This window comes from Pocillopora damicornis, chromosome 11 (genome assembly GCF_964200805.1).
Source record: "Pocillopora damicornis chromosome 11, jaPocDami1.2, whole genome shotgun sequence".
NCBI lineage: Eukaryota > Metazoa > Cnidaria > Anthozoa > Scleractinia > Pocilloporidae > Pocillopora > Pocillopora damicornis.
In genome coordinates this window covers 10,063,287-10,084,046 of record NC_142680.1, presented here as the reverse complement: position 1 = coordinate 10,084,046, position 20,760 = coordinate 10,063,287, and the positions used below count along the sequence as shown (strand labels likewise).

Genomic DNA, 20,760 nt, shown 5'->3' with positions numbered 1-20,760 from the left:
AGTTCCTTTACGAACGGTACGGTGATACGGTGATGGCGTGCGGACGTGATTCCGAGGGCTCCGCGAATTCTGTCGAATTTGTTGGCATTGAATCTTCCTTACTTTCCTCAAACCAATACCTACTTTGGGACGACAAACAAAGTCTATTCAAATGGAAAGGGAGCCTTACACAACTTCAAGAGTTCTGTTTCAAAGATTTGAATTTGGAAGTTTCTACAACCGCGAGTACCTCTGAAAGGTCAAGTACTTTGAAGTCGAAGACAATCACGTTGGTTTTATTTAATAGTACCGGCACCCTTCAAGTCCAAGGTCCTGAAGCGAAAACGTTAAAAGCTAAGCTGAAAAAGCTTCTTCAGCTACCGGTTGATGACGACTCGCGTTATTCTCGTAAGAGAAGAAGAAGCCAATACACCGGCATTTAACAAGAACGGCGCCAAATCAGTACAACAGGAGTTAGACTTCTTAAAAACCGAAGTTCTAAACTTATGGGCTCATGTAAAAGAGAAACCCCAAGAGGAAGATCTGAGATCCGAAAATTCTCGACTTCGGGAAGCAATTCTTTCTTTGAAGGAAGAAAATAAAAAGTTAGTCCAAGAACGCGATTCTTTAAATTTTGCATTGCAAATCGTATCTAGAGAAGCAGCTGCACAATGCCTTCCAACGAATAACACCCCTAATGAACGCACTATTGTCCCAAACTTGGGCGAGCCAACACCTTGTGCCAACAAACCTCAAGACTCCATTGTGAAATCAAAGAAGAAAAGAAAGAAATCGAAAAACAAAGGAGGTCTTAATAACACCCCAGAAGGAAAAGAATCCGAACCGACCAAAACAGATCCAAAACAACCGAAAGAGCGCACAACCCTGCTCATAGGCGATTCGATGATCTCAAGAATACCTGGAAGAGACCTGGGAAAAGCAGTGGGCCATAGGGTTATAGTCAAGCCTTTCTCGGGTGCTACGACAAAAGCCATGAATCACTATCTCAAGCCAAGTCTGGAATTTTCGCCCAACGAAGTGATTTTACACATTGGGACTAATGATCTTAAAACCAGGGAACCAAAGGCTGTTGCCGAATCGATAGTCGACCTCGCGAGACAGATCGAGAGCACCTGCGATACTACAGTCACGCTGTCGGAGCTTGTATGCAGAAAAGATAAGCTTGACCAGGCCGTAAAAACAGCCAACAAGCATCTAGAGAAGTTCTGCCATCAAAACGGATGGAAATTAATTCATCATGAGAACATATCTTATAATGGACTCAACAAAGGTGGACTGCACTTAAACTCTAAAGGTAATGTGCAGTTTTATAATAATTTTAAATCGCACCTAGAATGAGATAATGTGCTGTCCGTCAATGCCGTGCGAAATCGATCAAGCAGCCAAAGGGGCGTAAAATCTGCCTCAATATTGCCACCTTTGCGTGGTTTTAGAATGGCCTCACTCAATATAAATCAATTAACTACACATATAGACGAACTAAGAATCCTATTAGCAAACAACGATATAGATATTATTTCTATAGACGAAACAAAACTGAACGAGAGCATTCAAGATCACGAAGTTCATATTCCGGGATACGAAATAATTCGCCGCGATAGACTTACGAAAGGCGGCGGGGGGGTATGTTTCTACGTTAAAAATTCAATCAACTTTACAGTACGATCTGATCTACATATGGATGCATTAGAGAACCTTTGCTTGGAAATCCATAAGCCAAAAACAAGACCCTTTGTGATTGTTACGTGGTATAGACCACCTGACTCTCCTATTGGCATTTTTTCACCTTTTGAATCCCTAATTGGGAAATTGGATAGTGAAAATGTAGAATTTTTTGTACTGGGAGACATGAACTGTGACATGGTTACTGCACGATATGACAATGATACATCCAAATTAAAGAATACTGCTGATGTCTACGGACTCGAGCAACTCATCGCTGAACCGACGAGGATAACACCCACCTCGTCAACTTTAATTGATTTAATTTACACCAACTGCTCGGATAAGATCGCCTGTTCGGGAGTTTGTCATGTTGGGATAAGTGATCATAGCATGGTGTATGTTTATAGAAAACTTTCTCTGAACGGGATGTCGAATGGACATAATTCAATAACATACAGAAATTTCCGAAAATTCGATTGCCAAAATTTTCGAGATGATATTCAGTCTCAATGTTGGAATAATGTATATGAGTCTTCCGACCCAAACGAGATGTGGCAGCAATGGAAATGTACATTTCTAGCTATCGCTGACAAACATGCCCCACTGAAAACGATGCGCGTTCGTTCACGAAGTTCTCCGTGGATTACCGCTGGGTTGAAAGACTTGATGCATAATAGAGATATATTAAAAATCAAAGCAATCAAAACAAATGATCCCAACAATTGGGCAGTGTTTAAGAAACAAAGAAATTTAGTCAATAAGCAAGTACGCTTAGCAAAGCAAGTTTATTACCAAAATATTTTTAACAAGCACACTAGCGACTCCCGAAAGACCTGGCAGACTATAAACGAGCTAACTTCACGTAAATCTGGGAAAATGTCAGTGACATCACTAAAAGTGAATGGATTAACGATAACTAATCCACTGGAGCTATCAAACGAATTCAACAACCATTTTGCTAATATTGGTCCAAAACTTGCCAGTGAGATAGATTTTGATAGTAGTAGCTATAAACGATATCTTGCCGGTACAGATAAACGGTTTGAGCTCCAACCTACTAATCCAAATAAAGTATTTTCACTTTTAAATAAACTAGACAAGTCAAAAGCAACGGGCCTTGACACAATATCTGCTAGGTTTATCAGGGAATGCGCTGACCTTATTTGTGTGCCGATATGTGATATTTTCAATCAATCTATTAGCCAAGGGAAGTTCCCAGATGATTGGAAATATGCAAGGGTTACACCTCTCTTTAAACAGGGTAACCGCGATGATGTCAACAATTACCGCCCAATATCGGTGATTCCAATAGTGGCGAAAGTGTTTGAAAGGATAGTTTACGATCAATTGTATGCCTATCTGGAAGAACATGATATTCTATATCAAAATCAATCAGGGTTTCGTGCTACTCATTCAACTGTAACAGCATTGTTGGAAGCGACAGATTCTTGGGCATATAATATTGACAACGGGAAAATCAATGGAGTCATTTTTCTAGATTTGAAAAAAGCTTTTGACACTGTTGATCATCAGATCCTCCTATCGAAATTAAACTATTATGGCATACATGGCAAATCTTTCAAATGGTTTCAGTCATACTTGGAAAACCGCACACAGAAATGTTCTGTGAACGGGTCGCTGTCCAGCAGCTGCTCATTAACTTGCGGCGTCCCCCAGGGGACCATCCTCGGTCCACTATTGTTTTTATTGTATATCAACGATCTTCCAAATTGTTTATCAAATTGTGAGCCGAGGATGTATGCTGACGACACACACCTTACATATGCGGGCGGTGATCTTGAGAGTATACAGCTTTGTCTGAATGAGGACTTAACAAACGTTTTCAACTGGCTACAAGCGAATAAACTCACACTGAATATGACAAAAACCGAATTCATGCTAATAGGGTCAAGGCAGAGACTGGGTACTCTCACAGCTTCACCAACAATTAGAATGAACAGCACTCAGGTGAGCCAGGTTACTTCTACAAAATCGCTTGGTGTGATTATAGACGATAGGCTCGATTGGCATAGTCACATCGAAAAATTAACAAAAAAGATTGCCTCAGGTATCGGGTGCCTAAAGCGAGTCAGGCATCTGATCCCAGCATCGACCTTACATCTGCTTTACCAAGCTTTAGTAAAACCTCACTTTGATTACTGTGACATTGTCTGGGGTAGCTGTGGGATAACGCTACGAGATAAGCTGCAGAAATTACAGATTAGAGCAGCCCGTGTTTTGACATTTTCCAGCTATGATGCCGATGCAACTAAGCTACTTGAATTTTTAAGTTGGAAAAATCTGACAAGCCAGCAGGAAATTCATAGAGTTACCATGGTTTTCAAATGTCTGCACGGGCTAGCTCCTGAATATCTTAATTCTAAGTTTAAATGGCGTAACTCTGCTTATGACCTCAGGGACTCTGAAAATAAACTCAATGTTCCTCTACCTCGCACTAACTATTATCGAAAAAGCTTTAGCTATAGTGGAGCCACATTATGGAATAGTCTTCCATGTGATATGAGGAACACAGAGTCTCTGGGGTTATTTAAACGCAAGATCAATGCCACTCTATAACGCACGGCATTCACGGAAAACAGCTTTTAAATATTAGTTAGTGTTTTAATTTTTAAATAGTTTTAATTAATGTAATTGCTGATGAATTGTTTCGTGCTTAAATAAAGATTATACTATACTATAACTCGTTTATATCACTAAATAGACGGAAAGCGTTACTTGGCATATGTTAATTCTGTGGCATATCATTCTGGCTCTTTTCCTCAAATCAGTGAAGTTTAATTTAGAAATAAATTTGCATTAAGAGTGAAACATGCAGACATCTGTCAGTTTTATATTTCCACAGTAAAAGATAAAACCCTGCTTTTCACGCAAAAATCATTTACAGCCAAAGGAATATGATGATATGTTAAATTTAATTTTGGAAAAACGATCGATCACTGAGGGAACTCAATAAGACCTAGTGATGGTCAATTTTGTTTCAAATACTCTCTTAAAACTTCTGTGTTGTAGTTAAAAGCATCTTCTCAGTTGTGACCGGCTTGTATGGCAATAGGGCGCAAACGTAAGTGCTTTATTTGAGTAACATTAAACAAATAACTTCAATGACTCTTCTTTAATGATCTTTGAAGTTCATTTCATATCACTTAGGAAGCAAACCAAAGGAGTAATATCGAACTACCGTCCTGTTATTTTTTACATCGTAGGAGCTTATAATAGGAGTCGTTATAATCATAATAAGCACTGTCGCATGCAACAAAGTTTCCTCAAGATATAGTTGCTGTTTTTTTTACTCTTTGCCGTTTTATCGACGCAATTGGAAATAAAGAATTTTAACAAAGGCTCGAGCAACGAAGTGGTTTCTTTCATATTCATTTCTATCTTATTAAGTGACTGTTGTCTTGTACAAACCAAAAGTCAGCCGGCTCTAAAATAACAAATAAAATAATGCCTCAATGGAGGCAGATCTAACTCCATGGACAACAAACTAATTGTCTGATTGTCAGCTTCACTGCCTGTCTCACTTCATTAATCTTCCAGCAGTAAAGAAACGGGTTTAATGTCGAGTTGAAGTAAACTAAAGTTGCTACTATTCCTCTCGTGACACGTAAATGCGATGAAAATGTTCCTTTATTAGGCTCCTCAAACACGATTACAACTATGGTATATGGTACATAACAAACAGCTAATGCTAACTGTATCCACAGTGCACTGTACACCGCTTTTCTGTATCGCGGAATGTTCAGTGAATTGTGTTGGCTCAACTGTAGTTGAACATGAACTTGTACTTGTGCCTGATGACGAATGAGGGTGTGAAATATCTTTGTGAACGAAGCGATTGAGATCACCAAATAAGATGGAATACAGATATAACCACACCATAGGGTTATACGGTAATCTGAAATGTAGCATAAAGCAGCCACACCAGATAAAACCCAAACGGCAGCTAAAATAATACTTGTGCGCTTCAAAGTTACATTTGTTTTGTATCTCAGCCCCAACAACAGGGCGAGAAGTCTGTCAACGGTTATGGCCGTGATTGTCCCCAAAGATACTCCACATAATGTATAGCTGGTTATGTAGGCGGCGTCCCTTGTGTATCTACAAAGATTCCAGTGTTCGTTAGCTATAGATATCCAATAAATAGCATGGAGAGGCTGGCTAACGAGACCAACCAAAAGATCCGTTATTGCCAGACAACGATACAAAAGTTTGGATGGCGGATGGAGGGAAGATTCTTTACGAAGGGCAATGAGGATTAGAAAGTTACCAAGAATAGCAGTGAGAGAGAGGATCACATTTGCCAATGCGAGACAAATTGATTGTTGTCGTAATCCACCTGCCAAAGAGGGGGGACATAACATTCCTTCATATGTTTCCATTCGTACTCCACCTCCTGTTAAATTATTTCTTGCCATCATACTTCTGTATTCCTTTTTCCTATAGGGTTACCTGTGATTACAACAAGAAATAATTCACCGTAACAACAGCCTCCGAGAAATGATTATACAAAAACATCTTGGGGAGATCGTTCTTTAAACTATGCAAAAACATCAGTTGTTAAGTCAAAGTATTTTCGAACTTTTGTATGTGCCTTGGGTATAAATTGGCAAAATGAGACTTCTGTAACAGGCTTCTTTTCATAGCACGACAAATTCTTTCCTGTCACTTGGCTAAAACTTTCATTACCAAGATTGGTGTTTATACTTTAATATAATTTCGATGAAGTTAAGAAAAATCATTATCAACTTCAGCAATCTAAAAGAAACAAAGTCCTCGCCAGAGAGGTTAGTCGGTTTAGAAAATAATAATTACTCGTGGCAATCTCCAAATACAGTCGAACCTCGATTATCCGGACTCGGTGGGACTAGGGTAAATAGTCCGTATAATCGAGAGTCCGGATAATCGAAAATATGAATATTAATGAGACAATGTAAACAAAAGAAATAAAGATAACACATTTTTAATTCTAAAAGTTTGCTTCAACAGATCGCTTTCGCTTCGTAGACATGTTGTCGTTTTGAGTTATGATCGTCTCGTGTGTTTACATAACCCACGCTCATCGAACTGATCAAGCATGACATTCCCTTAGCAACAAAATAATACTGAACCAATCAAAATTCAGCTGAACGCATTAGAATGCTTCTTGTCTCTTTTTGTCTCCGAGCGCTCGATCTTTCCAAAGCGGAGCGCTGTTTTAAACGCAATTTTCCTGACTTTTAACATAATTTCTGAATTTTCTTACCTCCTAAAGTTTTTAACATCTAAGGTCATTAATATTCATGAAAAAAATGGGACCAGAGAAAAAGTCCGGACAATCGAAAAGTCCGGATAATCGATGTCCGGATAATCGATGTCCGGATAATCGAAGTTCGACTGTACATAAAAGTATATAAAATTAATGTTTAGTCACAGATGCTAACGTTTATATATAAAGATGTTCATGTTCAACGTTCTAATTAAAAAAGCCTTCCAGCTTTTTACTTTCCGTTTCGCGCCCGACTTAGCTAGAAACGGAATCGGTGTCAGGGGTTGGACAGGAGCAACCTTCTCTGCGCTATTCATTTTCTTCATTTGGTCTCTTACTTTATTCTGAGAGATATTCGTCATTATATTTTTCCCTTTTTATTAGAAAAAAGGAAACCTTTTGAACTCTGTGATCTTCTTCTTTTTCGGTTAAAAATGAAATAAAGTTTATTCTATTCACTTGAGCATCAAAGATTCTTTTTTGATTAGGACAGTTATCTTCCAATACTTAGGCATGATAAAAACAAATTATAGATCTGTGGTCTGAAATAAATCCATGAATAGATTAGAACTAGTTATACTCGTTAAACAACTTATTACTCTTTAACTTCATACAAAGCATTTGTTTTGAGACTTTCGTTTGTACCTTTCAAAGAAGCCCACTTGGAAGGTTCTTGCGTTAAAAATACTATAATTTGTTTTTTCGGCAGGAGATCTTGTCAATCCTTTATGCCACAGAACTAAGAACGGAACTTGTTAATAAACATTCGTGTGCGACACAACTATGTATTTGTGTTGTAAGTGAATTTTAATTTAGAAGTTAATTATTTTTACGAGTCAAACGCAAACATCTGTAAGTATTTTCGTTGTACAATTAAGGACAAAACCTTGCTGTATAAGCCAAAATTTAACAGCAGTTCAAAAAAATAAACCCAGTAAGATCCGATAATAGTCTTGTTTTGTTTCACGCGCTCTCCTTCAAATTGCCCACGGGTGATAAATCATCCTCAAATTTCGTATGTATTAATTTTTCGAAAAACAGTTCAAATTCATGTGTCTAACTGGCCTTGAGATCGGCTCGTATGTCAATAGGGTGTTTATGTTAAGCGTTTTATTTGAGCATGATTAAAAATTGAAAATAATTTACCTTCCATAAAATAATAACTTGAACAGCTCTCCTTTGCTACACTTTGAAGTTCAATTTTATCCTCCACTTTCATATTTCAAAGAAAGTAAAACGAAGGAGTGATATCACTCCCAGCATGTTACAATAAAAAAGTCATTGTCAAAGATCTTAATCGGTTTTTCAAAAGGAGAAAAAAATGAACTCGTGGCAATTTCCTACTAGATAAAATTATGAAAATTTACAGGTGCCAACATATGTTATATTGATAAATATTTAACAAATAGAGAAGGAAGACGAAAGAAGTGTAGGGAGAAAGATGAGACGTAGTCGAGTGTTTCTCCTCTCTTCTTGATTGCTCTAACCGCTTCCTAAGTGCTTTACAACAGAACAGAGCTCAGTCCAGTCTTCTCTATTTGTTTTATGATGAAGAATCCATTAAATTCCCCATGTATACTTTCAATTTTTAAACCAATTTTAATTCCAAAGCAAACAACAGCGTCGTCAGCATGCTCTATACTCTCCTAAAGCACGCTACAATAAGCCAATCAAAATCCTTTTTATAATAGTTAAAATAATCTTATTGGCTGCCTAAGACTAAAGCTGTCAAAAATGTAAAACCATTTAAGTCCACATTCTGCAATTGCTTACAAACTCAAATAGTGTGGCAGATCGAATTTAATACTTTTGCCTGAAGTTTTTTAGTCTCTAATACAGAATGTGGAGGTGAAATGTTCAGTGAAATCCGGCCGAATTGTGGCTCACAAAAAAACGCAATTTTTTTCACATGACAAATAAAAAACAAACTGCTCAAGGCGAGTTTTACGAATGAACGACAGCCGAATGAATGAGTTGCCAGTAATTGGATCCTTGTCGAAATTACCACGAAATATGTAAAAAAAAAAAAAAAAATGAAAAACTTCCCTCCTTGCGTAAGGTTTATCGTGAAGTCATCATCGCGTAATGGTCTCGAAATATTACAAAATTAGCCAGGAATCGCTAGGAAGTAATTCATTTAAGTCTTTTCAGTTGTATTTATATATGCACAGCCTGTTTTCATGCTTCTTAACGTATTTAATAAACAAATTACGACGTTTGAAAATATACTTCCTTTACGGAGAGAAGTCGTTGTCCACAGAGATGAAAATTATTTTTACCGTGCTGTTGCTCTCTGAAAGGATGAAATAGGCGACGAAAAACATGAGGAAATCCCTCGTTCAAGTGATAGTTTGTTTGAGAAAAATCCAAAGGTATTTGAGCTGCAACTTTTCTTCTCGAACTCCTTGAAGGATCTTGTCAGGAAATGCAATATCACGGGAACTCCGGCAGAAACTGTGGATTTATCATCGGTTGTGCATCGCTTCTTAAGAGACCATTTTGTATCACTCATTGTCACAGAAGAAAGGGTTCAGTTTTGAGCGGATTATCAACGCTGATTCGTTCGTATTCATCACAACAAAGAAGCAGTGTAGGTGATTCATCACTTTAATGTACCGCAATAATATTTAATGTTCAAGTACGCCATCTCAATCTCCTGCTGCTTCAAGGTAAGCTCTTCTGGCGCTCTTTTGTATTACCAAGCCATGAAAAACGCTAGAAGTAGACTTAATACGTTCCAAAGACTGGAACGGCTTAGCTGAGTTATTCCTTGGCGATTAATGGTTATGTTTTCAAAATTTCAAGACCATTACGCCATGTCAAATTCACAATAAACCTTGCGTATGGAGACAAGTTAATCGGTAGATTTTACTACATATTACATGGTTTTTCAAACAAAAACTTACGCCTTCGTAGTATCAGCATTACCCAAATCCATTTCTGATGAAAGAGCAGCGAAAAAGCGAAAATCTCTCAATAAAATCGTTTTTTTGGACGTCGGAACAACCGTTCGCCATACATTTCCTTCTAGTGAGTTGCAATGTTTTCCCGTGGCGATTCCAGAAATCTGTGCGTAAACACAAGGATCCGACTACTGGCAACTCATTCATTCACCAGAATATAAAGATTGCTCGGGATTACAGAGCCTTAAAACTCGGTTGCAGTGATGGATGTGGCCTTCATCACTCAACGCATCGGAAGGGACATCAGAGCAAGCTCTTGGTTGTTCACTCGAGAGGCAGTCGATGAAATTTCTCCAGTGAAGCTTGCTTCAGTGGCGATCCCCGAGCTAGCTGCGTTGGACCTCAACATGATCGCGGTCGCTCTGACACCGTCATGATTAGTATGAATTTTGACAGTTATGCCACTTTGGCTATATTTTGCATTACTCCAGTTTTGTCCTGTTTTTTCCCTTTCCAATCAGATTGGCTTATTGCAGCGTGCTTTACGAGAGTATAGAGCATGCTGGCGACGCTGTTGTTCGCTTTGGAAATAAAGTTTGTTTTGAAAATTGAAAGTAATGCTTGGGGAATTTAAAGGATTCTTTATTATAAAACAAATAGAGAAGCCATGACTGTGCTCAGCTCTGTTATAAAGCACTTAGGAAGCGTCTAGAGCACTCAAGGAGAGGGGAAACGACGACTACGTCTCGTGTTTCTCCCTACACTTCTTTCGTGCTCTAGCCGCTTCCTGCGTGCTTTATAACAGAACAGAGCACAGTAAAAGCTTCTCTATTTGTTAAATAGCGTGCGTTATATCCAAACTTTATTATAAATATATTTACATACATATCCAAAGCGATATTCCCCAATTTTGAAGCCTTAAGTCCTCAACAATACAAGCGTTCGTTTAATATTAAATTCAACATGAAAGAGCGTTTAGCTGCTGTTGCAGAAGAAGAGATATATTTATTTGTTGAATGAAGTTGTGCTAGAGAACACTGAAAATTAAACATTCCATGCAGCAATCCCGCGCTTTGAAAAAAATAAAATTGTTCGAAGGACAATACACACAATAGCCTCCACTTGGCGCGAAATTGTAGTTCCTCGTATAATATCTGTCTCTCGGGGCTCACAGTTTTCCTCGAGTGTCGCTCTCGCCAAACTATTCGCTCCTCGGAACAAATAGTGTCTACAGAAAAATATCAGAAAAGTATTTTCGCGCCAAATGAAGGTCATAGTTTATTTATTCACCTCCACTTTAGTGAATAGTTGCTTAATAAGCTATGAACGAGAATTTGCCAGAAAGAAGATACTTCGACACCAAACCCTTTGGTGCTTTTGTTTTTATTTCCTTCCTACGCCCTCTTAATCACTAATATATTCCGCTTTTATCAGAAGCAAATGTTGGCCTATTGGACTCTGATATCCGCAGTTTCTTCCAGATGTCTGGTTGATGAAAACGTATCAAGTTCTTTTTGTGCAAGTCATTTGTGAAATTGAAAATTCTCTTTTGATAAGGACAGCTATATATTCCAATACTGAAGTATAAGCAAGACAATTTATTCATAACGGCTGGATGTATACGATGGAAAGTTAAGATCTAGTAAAACTCGCTCAACAACTTATAAGACTCCAACTTTGTTAACAACATTTTTATTGAAGCCTTCCGCTTACTTGTTAGAAATACACACTTGAAAGTTTCTTAGGCAAAAAAAAATTTGCATTTCTTTAGCTAGGATTTCATGGTTGTGTCTTGCAAGCGTTGCTTGGCAAATGTTAATTCTGTAGCGTTTCATTCTTGCTGTTTTCCTCAAATGCACAGAATATGGGCTGCAGTCTGTAATTAAACTTAATTTCGCGGCTGAATTACATGTTTATGTTTATCATTGAAGTTAAATTTAGAGACGAAGTTGCATTAAGAGTGAAAAATGCAGACATCTGTCAGTTTTATTTTCTCACAACAAAGGATAAAACCCAGCTTTTTAAGCAAAAAATCATTGGCAGCTAAGGGAATAAAACGAGGTGCTACATTAAATTTTGGAAAAACCATCGATCTCCGATAGAGCTCAATAAGAACCAGTGATGGTCAATTTTTTTTAAATACTCTCACAATTTGTGTGTTGTAGTTGAAAGCATCTTCTGACTTGTGACCGGCTTGTATGGCAATAAGGCGAAAACGTCATTTGCTTTATTTGAGTAATATTAAACAAATAACTTCAAGGGCTCTTCTTTAATATTCTTTAAAGTTTACTTTTATCCAACACTGTCATATTACTAAGAAAGCAAACCAAGGGAATAATATCGAACTATTAACGTCCTGTTTGTTTCTACATCGTACGTGCTTATACCAGGAGTCGTTATGTTCATAATAAGCACTGTAGCATGCAACAAAGTTTCCTCAAGATGTGGTTGCTGTTTCCTTTGGCTCTTTGCCGCTTTATTGACTCAATTGAAAATAAAGAATTTTAACCAAAGTGAGAGCAACAATGTGGTTAACTTTCATATTCATTACTATCTAGTAAAGTGACCAACAAGCGTTGTCTTGTAGAAACCGTAAACCATAAAGTTAGCTTAGTTTCATAATGGCCTCAATCGAGGCAGATCTAACTCCATGGACAGGAAAATACTTGTCTGATTGTCTGCTTGTCTCACTTCATGAATCTTCCAGCAGTAAAGAAATGGATTTAACGTCGAGTTGAAGTAAAGTAAAGTTGCTTCTATTCCTCTGGTGACGAGTAAATGCGATGAAAATGTTATTTTAGTAGCCTCCTCAAACACGATTACAATTATAGTATATGGTACATAACAAACAACAGATGCTAACGGCACCTACAGTGCACTATACACCGCTTTTCTGTATCTCGAAATGTTTGATGAATTTGGTTGACTCGACTGTAGTTGAACACGAACTTGTACTTGTGCCTGATGATTAATGAGGGTGCCAAACATCTTTGTATACGAGGCGATTGAGATCACTAGATAAGATGGAACACAGATGTACCCAAACCATAAGGTTATACGGTAATCTAAAATGTAGCATAAAGCACCGACACCAGATAAAACCCAATTTGCAGCCAAAATAATACTTTTGCGCTTCAAAGTTACAGTTTGTCTGTATCTCAGCCTCAACAACAGGGCGAGAAGTCTGTCAACGGTCATGGCCGTCATTGTCCCCAGAGATACTCCACATAATGCATTGCTGGTTAAGTTGGCGGCGTCCTTTGTGTATCGACAAAGATTCTAGTGTTCGTTAGCTATGGACATCCAATAAATAGCATAGAGAAACTGAATAACGAGACCAACCAAAAGATCAGTTATTGCCAGACAACGATCCAAAAATTTGGACGGCGGATGCAAGCAACATTCCTTGTGAAGGGCAACAAGGATAAGAGAATAGCTTCATAATAACAAATTAAATTATGCCTCAATCAAGGCAGATCTAACTCCATGGAAAGCAAAATACTTGTCTGATTGTCAGCTTCACTGCTTTCCTCACTTCATTAATCTTCCAGCAGTAAAGAAACGGATTTAACATCGAGTTGAAATAAACTAAAGTTGCTGCTATTCCTTTGGTGACGAGTAAAGGTGATGAAAATTTTCTTTTATTATCTTTCGCAAACACGATTACAACTACGGTATGTGGTACATAACAAACAACTAATGCTAGCTGTACCCACAGTGCACTATACACCGCTTTTCTGTATCGCGAAATGTTCAGTGAATTTGGTTGACCCGACTGTGCTTTAACATGAACTTGTACTTGTGCCTGATGATAAATGAGGGTGCGAAATATCTTTGTGTATGAGACCATTGAGGTCAGTAAACAAGATGAAATACAGATATACGCAATCCATAAGGTTATACGGTAATCTGAAATGTAGCATAAAACAGCAACACCAGATAAAACCCAAACGGAAGCTAAAATAATATTTGTGCGCTTCAAAGTTACAGTTGTTTTGTATCTCAGACCCAACAACAGGGCGAGAAGTCTGTCAACGGTTATGGCTGTCGTTGTCCCTAAAGATACTCCACATAATGCATAGCCCGTTATGGAGGCGGCGTCCCTTGTGTATCGACAAAGATTCCAGTGTTCGCTAGCTATGGATATCCAATAAATAATTTTGAGAGGCTGACTAACAAGACCAACCAACAGATCAGTTGTTGCCAGACAACGATACAAAAGTTTGGATGGCGGGTGGAGGGAAGATTCTTTACGAAGGGCAACAAGGATTAGAAAGTTACCAAGAATTGAAGTGAGAGAGAGGATTACATTTACCAATGCGAGATAAATTGATTGCTGTTGTAATTCACCTGCCAAAGAGGGGGAACATAGCAGTTCTTGATATGTTTCCATTAGTACTCCACCTTCTGTTAAATTATTTCTTGCCATCATACTTCTATATTCCTTTTTCGTTTAGGGTTACCTGTGATTACAACGAGAAATAATTCATCGTAACAGCAGCCGCCCAGAAATGATCATATAAAACTTCTTGGGGAGATCGTTCTTTAAACTATGCTTAAACATCGGCTATTAAGTCAAAAAGTTTTCTTTTTGAACTTTTGTATGTACCTCGGGTGTAAATTGGCAAAATGAGAAAAAAGCATAAGGCATTTTTTAATAGGCATTTGTAATAGGCATTTTTTCATAGCAAGACAAGGTATTCCTCGTAACTTGGATAAACTTTCATTACCAGGATTGGTGTTAATGCTTTAACATAATTTTCTCCGAATTTGAGAAGAATCATTATCATCTTTGTCAATCTAAAAAAAAAAGCGAAGTCTTCGCTAGAGATCTCAGTCGATGAAGTAAATAATAGTTACTCGTGGCAATCTCCAAATACATTAAAGTTCTCAAAATTAATTTTTGGTCACAGATGCTAACATATATATGAAGATGTTCGTGTTCAACGTTGTAATTAACAAAGCCATCCAGCTTTTTACTTTCCGTTTCGCGCCAGACTTAGCTAGAAACGGAATCAGTGACAGGAGTTAGACAGGAACAACCTTTTTTATGATATTTATTCTCTTCATTTGGTCTCTTACTTCGTTCCAAGAGAATCGTCATCATAATTTCCCCTTTTGATCAGAAAAAAAATGAGCCTTTTAAACTCTGTTATCCTCTTCTTTTTCGGTTAAAAATAAAATAAAGTCTTAAGGTAGCTGTCATGTGTACGGCAGCTGATTGGATTCTTGTCGTCGCGATTCACTTGAGCGATCGAGGATCCTTTTTTGATAGGGACAGTTATATTCCAATACTTACGCATGAGAAAAACAAATTAAAGAACCTCGGACAGAAATAAACCAATGGATGGTTAAGAATTAATTTGACTCGTTAAACAACTTATTACACTTCAACTTCTTCAACAGCATTTGGATAGAGACTTTCATTTACCTTTGGAAGACGCTCACTCGAAAGGTCCTCGCGTAACAAATACTCTAATTTGTTTTTGGCAGGAGATCTTGGTTGTGCCTTACATTTAGAACGTTAAATAAATGAAAACAATTATTTTGTTATTTCAAGATGGAAGGAAGTGTGTTAATAAATATTAGTGTGCGACACAACTACGTATTTGTAGAACTGGTGAAGTTTAATTTAAGAACAAATTTTCATTACGAGTCAAACGGAAACATCTGTTGGTATTTTCATTTCACACTGAAAGGAAAAATTTAATAGCAGTTAAAAGAAATATGATGATGTGTTACATTTAATATCGGAGAAACGATTGATTTTCAGGAAAACTCAATAAGATCCGATAATAGTCAATTTTATTTCATGCTCTCTCCAAAAAATTGCTTACAGGTGATAAAGCATATTTAAATTATCGTATGTATTATGGAAATTTTTTTTTAAAGAAAAAAAAATTGAAGTGTTCAACTGGCATTGTGATCGGCTCGTATGATAATAGGCTGTTAACGTCAAGCGTTTCATTTGAGTATGATTAAAAAATTGAAAATAATTCACCGTACATAAACAAATGACTTGAACAGCTCCCTTTTAGTACACTTTGAAGTTCAATTTTATCCCCCACTTTCATATTTCTAAGAAAGTAAAGCGAGGAGTAATATTACTCTCAGTAAGTTGAAATAAAAAAGTGCTCGCCAAAGATGTTCGAAAAAATAAACTCGTGGCAATTTCCAAATAGATAAAACTATGAAAATTTACAGATGCTAACAAATGTTATGGTAATATATATACATACTTATCCCTAGCGATATTCCCCAATTTTGAAGCCCTAAGTCCTCAACAATACAAGCGTTCGTTTAATATTGAATTCAAGAAAAAAGAGCGTTTAGCTGCTGTTGCAAAAGAAGGGATATGTTTATTTGTTGAATAAAGTTGTGCCAACTAACACACAGCAATCCCGCGCATTAAAAAAAAATATAAATTGTTCGAAGGAAATAAACACAATAGCCTCCACTTGGCGCGAAATTACATATTCTCATATAATATCTGTTTCTCGAGGCCCACAGTTTTCCTTGAGCGTCGCTCTCAGAAAAATGATCGCTCCTCGGAACAGATAGTGTCTACAGACAAATATCCGTAAGTATTTTCGCGCTAAATGAAGGTCATAGTTTATTTATTCGCCTCCACCTTGGTGAATAGTTACTTAATAAGCTATGAACGAGAATTTGCCAGAAGGAAGATACTTCGACTCGAAACCCTTTTGTGCTTTTTGTTTTTATCTCCTTTATGTGCCCTCTTCATCATTAATATTTTCCGTTTTTATCGGGAGCAATTGTTGGCCTATTAAACCCTATGATATCAGTTTCTTCTAGATGTCTGTTTAATAATAACAAATCAAGTTATTTTTGTTGTGAGGCACTTTTGCAATTAAGGATCCCTTTTGAGACAAGGGCAGTCATAAATTCCAATATTAAATTCTAAGCAGGAAAATTTCTTCACTGCGGCTGGAAGTATTCGGTGGAAAGTTAAGATCCAGTAAAACTCGTTCAACAACCTATAAGACTTCATCTCTTATAACAGCATTTTTATTCAGCCTTCCGCCTAATTGTAAGAAATACAAGCTTGAAAGTTTCTTGCGCATAAAACTTTTGCATTTTTTGCCAGGAGTTCACGGTTGTATCTCGCATTTATATCACTAAAAAGACGGTAAAAGGTACTCAACAAATACTAATGCTTTGGCATTTCTTTCTTGCTGTTTTCCTCAAATGTCATAGAATATGGGTTGCATTCTGTTATTAAACATTAATACGCGGCTAAATTACATGTTTGTCTTCACTGATCAGTGAAGTTTAATTTACAAATGAATTTGCATAAAGAGTAAAACATGCAGACATCTGACAGTTTTATTTTCCCAGAATACAGGATAAAACCCGTTTTTCAGGCAAAAAATCATTGGCAGCTAATTAAGGGAATATGATGATGTGGTTACATTAAATTTTGGAAAAACTATCAACCGCCGAGAGAACTCAACAAGAATCAGTGATGGTCAATATTTTTAAAGGTACTCTCTGACAATTTGTGTTGTCGTTAAAAGCATCTCCTCACTTGTGACCGGCTCGTATGGCAAAAGGGCAACAACGTCAACTGCTTGATTTGATCAATATTAAACAAATAAAGCCTCAGTGGCTCTTCTTTAATATTCTTTGAAGTTCACTTCCATTCAATACTTTCATATTACTAAAAAGCAAACCAAGGAAATAATATCGGACTAACGTCCTGTTCGTTGCTACATCGTAGCTGCTTATATCACGAGTCGTTATATTCATATTAAGCACTGCGGCATGCAGTAAAGTTCCCTCAAGATATAGCTGCTGTTTGTTTTGACTCTTTCCCGTTTTATTTACTCAATTGGAAATAGAGAATTTTAACCAAAGCTCGAGCAACAAAGTGGTTAACTTTCATATTCATTACTATCTCATAAAGTGACCGACAAGCGTTTTCATGTAGAAACCATAAACCATAAAGTCAGCTTTGCTCTAAAATAAAAAATTAAATAATTCCTCAATCGAGGCACATCTAACTCCATGGACAACAAAGTACTAGTCTGATTATCTGCTTCACTGCTCGTCTCACTTCACTAATCTTCCAGCAGTAAAGGAATGGATTTAATGTGGAGTTGAAGTAAAGTAAGGTTGCTGCTTTTCCTCTGGTTACGAGTAAATGCGAGGAGAATGTTCTTTTACTAGCCTCTACAATCACGATTTCAACTACGATAAATGGTATATAACAAACAACTAACGATAACTGCACCCACAGTGTACTGTACACCGCTTTTCTGTACCGCGAAATGTTCAGTGAATTTGGTTGACTCGACTGCAGTTGAACATGAACTTGTACTTGTGCCTGATGACGAATGAGGGTGCGAAATATCTTTGTGTAGGAGACCATTGAGATCAGAAAACAAGATGGAATACAGATATACGTAAACCATAAGGTTATGCGGTAATCTAAAATGTAGCATAAAGCAGCCACACCAGATAAAACCCAGAGGGCAGCTAAAATAATATTTGTGCGCTTCAAAGTTACAGTTTGTTTGTATCTCAGCCCCAACAACAACGCAAGAAGTCTATCAACGGTTATGGCCGTCATTGTCTCCAAAGATACTCCACAAAATGTATTGCTGGTAGTGTAGGCGGCGTCCCTTGTGTACCGACAAAGATTCCAGTGTTCGTTAGCTATGGATATCCAATAAATAGTATAGAGAGGCTGACTAACAAGACCAACCAACAGATCAGTTGTTGCCAGACAACGATACAAAAGTTTGGATGGCGGGTGGAGGGAAGATTCTTTATGAAGGGCAACAAGGATTAGAAAGTTACCAAGAATTGCAGTGAGAGCGAGGATCACATTTACCAATGCGAGATAAATTGATTGCTGTTGTAATTCATCTGCCAAAGAGGGGGAACATAACAGTTCTTGATATGTTTCCATTTGTACAACACCTCCAGTTAAATTATTTCTTGCCATCATACTTCTATATTCCTTTTTCGTTTAGGGGTTACCTGTGATTACAACGAGAAATAATTCATCGTAACAGCAGCCGCCCAGAAATGATTATACGAAAACTTGTTAGGGAGATCGTTCTTTAAACTATGCTAAAACATCGGCTATTAAGTCAAAACGTTTTCTTTTTAAACTTTTGTATGAGCCTCGGGTATAAATTGGCAAATGAGAAAAACATAAGACATCTGTAATGGGCATTTTTTGATAGCACGACAAATTCTTCCCCGCAACTTGGATTAACTTTGATTTTAAGGCACAGTTCGATCCAGAGTAGTTCGAGTGATTTCCGGCAGAAATCACTCAAATGTTTCCAAACATGCTTTTATTATTTCTCAGGTTCTTTATCAGTTCAAGAAATCAATTATCCTTCTTCTTTAACCCCTAGTTAAGTTAGTGCAAATCACTCATGTAAAATCCTGGATCCGCCGCCGTAAGGATTGGTAATTAAGCTTTTATATAACTTCTATGAAGTTGAGAAGAATCATTTTCAACTTCAGAAATCTAGAAAAACAAAGTACTCACCAGAGATTTCAAACGGTCTAGAAAATAATAATGACACAAGGCTATCTCCAGATACATTTAAGTATTCAAAATCAATGTTTGGTCGCAGATGCCAACATATATATTGTGACGATAGGTTTTTTTCACACTAACTGGAGTTTTGCGGGCAACGCAAAAATAACGGGGGAAAATAGCTCGGTAGAGACCACTTGATCACATTCCGGGTACACGGTGACCTGCTTCAAGCAAACTTGCTGCGGACGTCAAGGACTAGACAGCGTTTGTTTCCCCAGCAACTTTATTTTAGTTCATGTCGACAACCGACATGACCTCTAGCGTATTCAACTTCGTAATTGCCACACAGTCATTAATGTAATCGCCACGCAGTCGTTTATGTGAAAACCTTTTTAAGGTACATCCTTAAGTACTATCGAGCGTGTGGTTCTATTGTTCTCTAAATTTACAATATTTGAATAGTATCACAAACTGAGAAGCGGAAAATGTGTCTTTGAAGTTATCGATAGTAACTTAGAGAACGGAAATTGAACTTACAGCTCCAAAATAAAAAAAAATTATCTTAGCAAGCAAAAGTGAGAAGTCAGTTTAAATGTCTGCTTTTCTACGCAATATTGGTGTTAAGTTTGAACAGGAGTCCATTACTTGGGCTCCTGGTTTGAACAAGAGGCAACGAGAAAAATTATCTTATGGAAAGAACTAATTTACGGACGTAAGTTCACCTGGCAACTTCCATTAGAAGTACATTACCAGAAAATGTCGTTACAAGGAGTATTTACTTAATAATGTCCACTAAGAATAAGATCAGAAAAGGACCGATGTTCAGGTGCACAAAGGCGGCGAGGTAGTAGTCAGGGTTGAAATAACTTACTGTTACCTTTCATCTTTTTTAAAAATTCGAATGAACTGAGAACGGCTAATATTTTGAAAAAATAATAAATATGCTCCAAACAAACACACGGAAAAATCACTAAATTTTGTCGTAACGATATCAAGATATTCATGTTTAACTTTGTAGTTAACAAAGCCATCCAGGTTTTTACTTTACGTTTCGCGCTCGACTCAGCTAGAAACGAAAACAGTGAGGGGAGCAAGATATTGCACCATCAAAACATTTTCTGTTTTTGCCACGTTACTAATTCCCTTCTATACCAAGGCATTCATCATCCAGTTTTCCCTTTCGATTAGAACCAAAGTAAGCCTTTCAGACTTGCTGATTCTCTTTTTTCAATTGAAAAAGGAGGATTAGCAATTGGATAGAGACTTTCAATTACCTTTTGAAGACGTTCACTTGAAAGGTCCTCGGGTAACGAATATTACAATTTGTTTTTGGCAAGAGATCTTGGTTGTGCCTTGCATTTATAACTTTAAATAAATGGAAACAATTATTTTGGTACTTCATT

The 20,760-nt window shown here is 37.3% G+C and overlaps 4 protein-coding genes and 1 pseudogene across 4 annotated transcripts; 1 reads left to right on the top strand and 4 right to left on the bottom strand.

The window, feature by feature from the left end:
* The first annotated feature begins 522 nt into the window (after nucleotides 1-522).
* On the top strand, nucleotides 523-4,291 carry LOC149037422 (uncharacterized). Its single transcript, XM_089186471.1, has one exon. The coding sequence runs from the start codon at nucleotides 1,435-1,437 to the stop codon at nucleotides 4,240-4,242; it is 2,808 nt and encodes a 935-aa protein (XP_089042597.1). The 5' UTR covers nucleotides 523-1,434; the 3' UTR covers nucleotides 4,243-4,291.
* A 492-nt stretch (nucleotides 4,292-4,783) lies between these two features.
* On the bottom strand, nucleotides 4,784-7,031 carry LOC149037421 (melanocyte-stimulating hormone receptor-like). Its single transcript, XM_089186470.1, has one exon. The coding sequence runs from the start codon at nucleotides 6,102-6,104 to the stop codon at nucleotides 5,151-5,153; it is 954 nt and encodes a 317-aa protein (XP_089042596.1). The 5' UTR covers nucleotides 6,105-7,031; the 3' UTR covers nucleotides 4,784-5,150.
* Nucleotides 7,032-12,160: 5,129 nt separating this feature from the next.
* On the bottom strand, nucleotides 12,161-13,275 carry LOC149037420 (melanocyte-stimulating hormone receptor-like; annotated as a pseudogene).
* LOC149037419 (melanocyte-stimulating hormone receptor-like) lies at nucleotides 13,107-14,514 on the bottom strand. The gene has a single exon (XM_089188566.1). The coding sequence runs from the start codon at nucleotides 14,264-14,266 to the stop codon at nucleotides 13,313-13,315; it is 954 nt and encodes a 317-aa protein (XP_089044692.1). The 5' UTR covers nucleotides 14,267-14,514; the 3' UTR covers nucleotides 13,107-13,312.
* A 51-nt stretch (nucleotides 14,515-14,565) lies between these two features.
* LOC149037418 (melanocyte-stimulating hormone receptor-like) lies at nucleotides 14,566-19,613 on the bottom strand. The gene is made up of 2 exons (XM_089188565.1): nucleotides 19,364-19,613; nucleotides 14,566-18,840 (listed from the first exon to the last, which is right to left on the bottom strand). The coding sequence occupies exon 2, from the start codon at nucleotides 18,806-18,808 to the stop codon at nucleotides 17,855-17,857; it is 954 nt and encodes a 317-aa protein (XP_089044691.1). The 5' UTR covers nucleotides 18,809-18,840; nucleotides 19,364-19,613; the 3' UTR covers nucleotides 14,566-17,854.
* Nucleotides 19,614-20,760: the final 1,147 nt, after the last annotated feature.

Excerpts from the sequence above, each read along its gene's own strand:
- LOC149037419 (XM_089188566.1), bottom strand. The coding sequence starts at position 14,266 with ATGATGGCAAGAAATAATTTAACAGAAGGTGGAGTACTAATGGAAACA.
- LOC149037422 (XM_089186471.1), top strand. The coding sequence starts at position 1,435 with ATGGCCTCACTCAATATAAATCAATTAACTACACATATAGACGAACTA.
- LOC149037421 (XM_089186470.1), bottom strand. The coding sequence starts at position 6,104 with ATGATGGCAAGAAATAATTTAACAGGAGGTGGAGTACGAATGGAAACA.
- LOC149037418 (XM_089188565.1), bottom strand. The coding sequence starts at position 18,808 with ATGATGGCAAGAAATAATTTAACTGGAGGTGTTGTACAAATGGAAACA.